This window comes from Bufo gargarizans, chromosome 1 (genome assembly GCF_014858855.1).
Source record: "Bufo gargarizans isolate SCDJY-AF-19 chromosome 1, ASM1485885v1, whole genome shotgun sequence".
Classification (NCBI taxonomy): Eukaryota; Metazoa; Chordata; class Amphibia; order Anura; family Bufonidae; genus Bufo; species Bufo gargarizans.
The window spans coordinates 497985462-497994279 of record NC_058080.1 but is presented as its reverse complement, the minus strand read 5'-3'; the positions used below and the strand labels follow the sequence as shown (position 1 = coordinate 497994279).

The following is an 8818-nucleotide window of genomic DNA, read 5'->3' as shown; positions in this document are numbered from 1 at the left end:
TGCTTATGAAAATCTGTAGACAGGATTGTGTCTTTGAGAAGTAGAATCCTTGTACAACAGGTCAGGTTTGATCTGGAGCTTCTTCCTATTTCATAACAGTGTACAGTATCAGTGACGTTTCTCAAGAGTTGTGTAATGTATCGCCCAAATCCACCCCTGCCTCTACTATTGATGAATCTGGCCCAATGTTTATGGAGATGTTCATCTTTCTGAGAATGGATGTGTACCCGTTGCTGTTATTCTTTAAGGCTAGTGCCAGCAATGTGGGTGTGCTAAATAGCTTGCATGAGGAGAACTGTTTTAACTAATCCATTTGAGGGACAACCTGAAGCTCCTGGACCCTAATGCAAAATGACTACCAGGGTGACCAACAGTGATGCGTCATTTGTAGTGCTGGTTCCTTCATATAGGGCAGCAGGACTTTTTGGGCATCCTCAAGCTAACAGACTCAGGTGCACCCACATCCTCGGCCCCCAGGTGCTGCTATACCTTCTCCCCTTGGAGTCCATTAGATTTGTTCTAAACACATTCTGCTTGTAATTTTAATGTCAGTTAAGGAAAAACATTTTTCTTCAGATTTGACTACATTGTAGAAGGCACCTTCTATGTGATAAAGACTTTAAAAAAGAAAAAGGGAATTTTGTAGAATGAGGTAACTGGAAAACGATTACATCTAATATTTGTCTATTAAATGTGTAACTTTGCACAGATCATTTTCATCATGTAGGTTTTGCTTGTCTTTGTAGACCAGTATAAGTGTGTGTCTGCAATCCAAGTGGAAGATGTCATGCCACATACTTCATTAAAGGATGGTTTTACACCTTGAATTATTCCCCTCATTAATTGGTATTTCCATTCCTTTACAAGCAAAAAACAAAAAATTGAAGGCACCATGTTTCATCTTTTGATGATATCCTTGAATGATTCCTGTTGATTCCAGTTCAATAGCTGATTCTAAATAGTCAACTCGTTCCGCTCTTTAACTGAGGTCTGAAATTTCATAAAAATGCATTTTTAAAACTTATATTATGTCAGAACCCATCACTGTGTTTAACTGGCGTTTGATGGGACCCTACTGAGATCAGTACAACCATCTTACAGGCAATGTCAGTACATGACTAGAATGTATATACACAACAGCCCTAAACCATCTATTTTCAGATCAGACTTCTATTTCTCCTCCTTCCCTGAGTTCTCATACAAAACCTCTGTACCACCTGGATTTTTTTCTTTTACTTCCATTACCCCTCCAGCAGAAATGTGACCAATTTTTCCCGCTCGCAAGCCAATCAAAGCTGGGGGTGCGATGACAGTGGTGGGAGAGGTAATGCCCCCATTTGGTGAAGGAGAGGCACTTGTAAGATATGCGGTATATTGATTCCAGAATGATAATGGGCTAACTCCAACGAGTTGTGTAGGAATATCTCTGGACAGGAAGTCTTGTAGCTTCACTGGGGTTCCTGAGAACAAGGGACCAATATTATCCAGTGAGAGACGTCTTCCTCTTCTGGAAGAGCTGCTATTCCATACATGTGTACTCATATGGACCTGCAGTTGAAAAGAAAGATCATAAAATATCTCTGCAGTAATAAAATACATATATGCTTTTTAGAGGCTTCCATATTGAGGAACAACTCAACTGCAATCTATGATAGTGTGGGAATTCACATTCTGAATATTACACATATACATATCAGTCCTGCACTGCACATAGAAGAAGCTAAAGGCCTATTTAGGTTTGGTTTATGTGGAACTTTATGGTGTGGAGTCTCTTAGGTGGTTAGACTAGGAGGTTTACCACCACTCAACAAACAAAATGAACTTACCCTAGGGGCAATGCTCAATGTAAGGTGCCTAGCTACAGTATACATTGCTTGTCTTCAGATGAAGAGCCTTCTGGCTAATTTATTACAAGCAAGCAATCAATCCTTAATACTTTGCTGACGTCCCCACTAATGTAGAAATATCATGTTGTTTATGGTTCAAAATATATTAAACGCGATACAGATCTTTACATTTAATACATTTAGTAATATTCTGTGCTGTTTGGTTCCAGAAATACTTCTCGAAATATGAAATATGTTGATATTATGACATATTATGTGAACTTTAGTGTTGGTTTGTGTAATTCAGTGATTGTTACAAGTTGTAATTTCACTGAATAGTTAATTTAGTTGGGAGCCTACCTTTAGGTTCCCCCGTGTGGTGAACGCCCTTCCACACATACTGCAGGAAAAAGGCTTCTCTCCTGTATGTATCCTCTCATGTATCTGCAAAGCACTGGCCGAGGAGAACGTCTTCTTACATACTATGCACAGATGCTGCTTAGGGCTGCGTCTCAAAGGAGGGGACAGGGAAGAGGGCACCGTCAGCCGTGGAAGCTGGACCAATGCCAATGTCTGGGTTGGGCTTAATACTTCACTCTTCACTGTGCTCACCAGAAATGTTTGGGCTGGAGTTGGCAAATCTGCACTTGGGTGTTTGGGACTGCTGACTGGCTGAGGAGGGAAGGTTTGGCTCACCTGGTGTGCTTGGAGCATATGCTTCGTCAGTATGGATGCCTCCAGGAAGCTCTGCTTGCAAACTAAGCAATGGAACAGCCCATCTTTGGTGTGGCATTTCATATGGTCCTCCAGTGATTGCTTGCTGGACAGTTTTTCCAAACAGAGACTGCATATGTGCATTTCATCCTCTTTTTGACTTTGCTCTGATATATTTCTTGTAGCCTCTGAGTCTTCTTTCTTTTCATTGTTGCTTTTATCAGATTCAGATTTCTGAATGTCTTCTTCCACCATTTTGACCTCCTCAGTTTTCTCTTCCAGATCATTATTTACTTGATCACAGCAAATTTTTTCGTTTGTTTCTTCAGAAACTGGCTCTGTGGATGTGCTTTGTTCTGATTCGGCAACAGTTTCAGCATTGTTGTGAGCTGATATGTCATTCTCCTCCTTCTTCATAACAGAGGCTGCAGGGTCATCATCCATACTTGATATTTCGGACTCTACTAATGTTGCCTTTTCACTTTCTGATTCACTAGCATCCAAAGAGTCTTCATCCGTACTCATTTCATCTGAAAAGTCTGGTGTACTTTTCTCTTCGATTGATTCTGTTTTATTTCCATCCCCATGGGCATCATCTCCATTGGGAATCTGCCCATCAAGATGCATCCGTATATGTTGTTGGAGAGTTACTGCATTAGTAAACTTTTTCTGGCAAATTGGACAGGAATTTTGGAGCTTTGAAGATAAACTTGATTTATGACCTACATAGTGCGCTTTTAAATTGCCCTTTGTTGAGAAAGCCCGGCCACATATCTTACATTTGAATGGCCTTTCCCCTCCATGTTGATTATAATGAAGTCTAAGTGCCCTGGGACAGCTTAATACTCGTAAGCAGATGACACACTGGTTTGGTGCTGTTACCTGTTTATCAATTTTTTCTACCAATTGTTGCAATTTTGAGGTCTCTGAGTATCCTAATGGATCTACAGCATATGAAAATGGGAAGCTTCCAGACTTAAAGTGACTAGCAAGTAATGCCCAACTAGGAAGGGAAGTAACCAACTTGCTTATTTGCATCCTTCCTGTGGAATCAGTTCCTCCAGTAACCGACCTTTCCGCTGGAGGTGTGTTTTCATCAGACTTTACCTTTGGATAAGCAATGGGACCTTTCAGTGCAGAAGAAACTTCTCCAGATTTCATTAGCATCAGTTTGTTAATTGGCGGCAGTCCTTGGGTACCTGAGCTGGAAAACAGATTTAAGCCTTCAGTAGCCATTATTGGGGGTATCACTGGCTTCTTTTCTATTGTCTCCTCTTCTGCTTTCTCTGGAGGTACTGACATGCCATATGGGAGTCCATTACTAGTCAAGACATAATCCAAATGCTCAGGAACTGGATGTGGGTTCATTTGTATATGAGGGTATTTTTCCTTATGCCGGTGGAAATGTACTTTCAGATTGCCTCGAGTAGTAAAGCGGTTTCCACATATGTTGCATTTGTAGGGTCTTTCACCAGTATGAGACCGCAGGTGAATTTGGAGGGCGCTGTCACTGCCAAAAACTTTTGCGCAGAAACGACACTTGTGCTTTCCTGATGCTCTTTCTTGTTGACTTTCAGCACGTAGTGATTCAATGTTTTTCTGTTTTAGAAGGCTTGGGGCATTCTCCAGTACTCTTGTCCCTAAAAATAATCCAGTTGGCAAATTGGGTAAACCTGGTGGAAAAACGGCATGTGGTGAAATTAATTGGCTTGGTGAAGAGTTTGAAATAATTGCCTGCCCTGCAGCGGATTTGTCACAGAATCCATCAATGTATTTCTCTTTCAAATTGGCAATACTTCTGGCTCCAAATGACTGTCCTATGGGATTGTAAAGATGAAAAAAGGACTGCTTAGATATTTCATCTCTGCCGAATGCTTTTACTGAATCAGGCACAGATTCACATTGTTTTATCGGGCTAAAAATAGGTAAAGATTTTGTGGTAGTGTTTTTTTCTGGTGGAGAGGTTGGCGGATTTGATGGAGTCATGGAAAGAGATCCAAGCATAAGTACCTGTTGGCATATTTGCTCTGTTATTTGCATTTGATGTATCTGTCTCTGCTGTAGAACTCTTAATTCTTCCAGGATCATTGGAATATTAATGGGAGCTGCAGCAGTCTGTCCTCCAGGGACAGCTTCCTGACTCATTGGTGCTAGACCTGCTTTTGGTCCTGAGAGGCCTTCCATTATCAGTCCTCCATTGGGAATGAGAAATCGTTGAGATGGGCCCACACCTTTTTTGTCCATTTCTGGTTTCATAGAGTCCATCATTTGAGAACATGCTTCTCTCTCATCTTGTGCAGCCACCATTGTTTGTTTTCCTGACCCAACACTTTCTGGAGAGCTAGGTTGGGAAGGAGACTCCTCATTGATGCCGGTTTGCAGTTTTTTCCTATTGGATTCCTCTTGGTTCTCTACAATTACCACTACATGGTTGTTAGGTTGGCAACATTCCTTGTGCCTGGCAAATTCTGAAGGTTCATCAAACTGGGCACAACATTTCCTGCATACTTGAACTTCTTCACCTGTGTCACCTATGAAAAGATAAAAATTAAATGTGTCAAATACTGAATCCAAGAATGGGATTGACATTGTATGGGTTGTCCAATACTAGGCTTTTTTTTTTTTAACCCAAAATACTATGTACACATGTGTAACTACAAGCACACGTTTGTTATCCTGATGTTGATTGGTTGCTAAATTATACTCAGCTTCATTATACATTTTGATTTGGACAATAAAATTCATAAAATAAAGTCTAACCTAGAACATTTGTGCCCTTTATTTTTCGAGAAGCCCCCATTTCGATCTTCCTCTGCCCCCACATAAACACACACACTCTCTCTTCATTTAACAGGGCTCTCTTTGTATCCTAGCTTTTGTCAAGCATTAATACTCTGGAGAGAAAAGCCAGCTTCACAGCTCCTGGTAATTGATTTGTATTCACACAAGAGCCAAGGGGACCGACTTCCAAGCATTGATATGGTAATCCTTTCATGGTAACTGTCCCTTGTTCTGGCTAATTTACTCCCGGGTTCTTCGAGCTTAATTAAACTTGTTGAAATGGCTGGGGGTACCAGGTCTTTGAGATACAGCTTGGGAAGTAAAAGTACACAGTACCAAGTAACTGCTTCTTGGAATTTGTTTTTATCTTCTGTATGGCTAAGTGAATGTACAGTATATAGGCTGTACCTGTGTTTATGTGCCTCTAGTTACATAAGATAAGCCCTCTTACTATGTGCCTGAATATAGGATTGGGCTTCACTGTTAATGTACAGAACATATGCTAGCTATGGTTTACCATGCAAACCTATTCGCTTTGATAACATTATCGCTGACTGTGCATATAAATTACCTGTAGCAAACAATTCATAATAAACCATCTAAACTAGAGTTAAAGGGGTTTCCTGGGAGTTTTATACTGATAACCTATACTCTGGATAGGTATCTGATCGCTGGAGGTCTAATACTGCCTATCAGATGTTTGAGAAGGCATCGGCGCTCCTGTGAATGCAGCGGCCTTCTCAAAGCTCTGAGGTCAGTGACGATACATTCATTGGTCATGTGGCCGTAGAAGTGAATGGGGCTGAGCGTGATACCAAGCGCAGCCTCAATACAATGTACGGCGCTGTGCTTGGTAAGCAGCGAGAAGGCAGTGGCGCTCACAGGAGTGCTGGAGCCTTCTCAAGGGTCGAACCTCCACTGATAAGATACTAATGACCTATCCAGAGGATAGGTAATCAGTATTAAAATCTTAGAAAACCCTTTTAATCTGACATGTTAAAAACGTATGTAATTAGAGAAGCCAATCTGTGACTGCTACTCGTAAGTGCTGCTCCTGAATGTTTCTGTGTGTTTCTGCACCAAATCCACGTGTTACTTGCTGTTTAAGTTGCGGATTTGCCGCAGATTTCACCCTTTGAATAGCAAAGGGCGAAATCCACACAAAAAATTGCACAAGCAATTGACAAGCTAAGGATTTCTAAATCCACAGGGCAGGGAAATGTACGCACAGAATACAAAGTATACATGAGATTTGTCTGCGAGCGAGCCATATGTTCCGGAGCGGCATACATCGTGCGCACGGGAGAGCAGAGCATCATAGGTTACTATGATGCTGTGCACATCGGGCCGCCCGCGGGGCTATTGTCCTGCACTCATAATATCATATGAGTGCGGGACAATAGTCCCCCGGGTGGCCCAATGTGCACAGCATCATAGTAACCTATGATGCTGTGCGCTCTCGTGCGCACTATGTATGCTGCTCCGGGATATATGGCCCGCTCACGGACCGTATGTCTCGGAGGGCATATGGTCATGTGCATGAGCCCTTATGCTTGTTTCACATGAACGATACAGATTGTGTCAGGTGTGGTTTTTCACCCATATTCAATCAGATTTGTCTGCAATTGAGTTCAGTGTTTCCGTTTTCTGCATGCGCGTGAAGAAAAACTGAAGAATAAGGCCTCTTTCACAAGGGCGAGTGAGGTGAACGCATTGCACCTGCACTGAATCCGGACCCATTCATTTCTATGGGGCTGTGCACATGAGCAGTGATTTTCACGCATCACTTGTGCGTTGCGCAAAAATCGCAGCATGCTCTATATTGTTCGTTTTTCACACAATGCAGGCCCCATAGAAGTTAATGTGGTTGTGTGAAAATCGCAAGCATCCACAAGCAAGTGCGATTTTCACGCATTTTCACGCATGGTTGCTAGGAGATGATCAGGATGGGGACCTGATCTTTATTATAAAATAATAGCATTCTTAATACAGAATGCTTAGTAAAATAGGGATGGAGGGGTTAAAAAATAAATAAAAATAATTAAACTCACCTCATCCACTTGTTCGCGCTGCCCGGCTTCTCTTCTGTCTTCTTCTTTGATGACCTGGGAAGCAAAGGACCTTTGGTGACGTCACTGCGCTCATCACATGGTCCATCACATGATCTATCACCATGGTGATGGATCATGGGATGAGCGCAGTGACGTCACCACAGGTCCTTTTCTCCCAGGTCATCAAAGAAGAAGAAAAAAGAGAAGCCTGGCTGCGCGAACAAGTGGATAAGGTAAGTTTAATTTTATTTATTTATTTTTTTAACCCCTCCAGCCCTATTGTACTATGCATTCTGTATTAAGAATGCTATTATTTTCCCTTATAACCATGTTATAAGGGAAAATAATGAAATCTACAGAACACCTAACCCAAACCCGAACTTCTGTGAAGAAGTCCGGGTTCGGGTCTGGGTACCAAACATGCTGATTTTTCTCACGCGGGTGCAAAACGCATTCAAATGCTTTGCACTTGCGTGGAAAAATTGCACATTTTACCGCGATGCACCTGCTTCCTATCTGGCCCTCACACGCGACGCCTGTGTGAAAGAGGCCTAACAATCTACATCTCCCAGCAACCATCAGTGAAAAATGAATTGCATCCAGGTGCTTTCTATGGTTCACGTAAGATCAGTGATAAACAACGTTCATCTGCACATACCCATTGAAATGAATGGGTCAGGATTCAATCCGGATGCTATCCATTCAGAACACTTATTGGATCCAGATGGAAAAAATCATGTGTGTCAAAGAGCCCTAAGGGCTCATGCACACGACCTTATGTATTTTGCGGTCCGCAAAAAATGCATCTGCAAAACATACGGATGACATCCGTATTTTGCGGAATGGAACAGCTGACCCGTCATAGAACAGTACTATCCTTGTCCGTAATGCGGATTGCGGACAATAATAGGACATGTTCTATTTTTTTGCCGAACGGAAATACGCATATACGGAAACGGAATGCACACAGAGTAACTTCGATTTTTGTTTGCGGACCCATTGAAGTGAATGGTTCCGCATCCAGTCCGCAAAAAAAAGGAACGGACACGGAAAGAAAATACGTTTGTGCGCATGAGCCCTAAGCCTAATGCGGCATTCATAGGTCCGTAGTGTATTGCGGATCCGCAATTTGCTTATCTACAATACACCCGGCCAGCACCCCCATAGAAATGCCTATTCTTGTCCGCAATTGTGCAATTGTTCTATTTTTTTCCGGAGCCGCGGACCGGAAGATCGACGGAGCGCTCCGGAAATGTGGATGCAGACAGCACAATGCGTGCTGTCCGCATCTATTCCGTCCCCATAGAGAATGAATGGGTCCGCACCCGTTCTGCACAATTGCAGAATGGATGCAGACCACAATTGCGGACGTGTGAATGGAGCCTAAGGCTTCCCTCAGTATTTTTTTTTTTTTTTTTTATTGTCTTAAGGCTTGAGTCACACATG

General features: G+C 42.3%; 1 protein-coding gene across 1 annotated transcript; it reads right to left on the bottom strand.

The window, feature by feature from the left end:
* Window positions 1-1170: 1170 nt before the first annotated feature.
* SALL2 (spalt like transcription factor 2) lies at window positions 1171-5063 on the bottom strand. The gene is made up of 2 exons (XM_044288066.1): window positions 2187-5063; window positions 1171-1548 (listed from the first exon to the last, which is right to left on the bottom strand). The coding sequence occupies exons 1-2, from the start codon at window positions 4845-4847 to the stop codon at window positions 1171-1173; spliced, it is 3039 nt and encodes a 1012-aa protein (XP_044144001.1). The 5' UTR covers window positions 4848-5063.
* Window positions 5064-8818: the final 3755 nt, after the last annotated feature.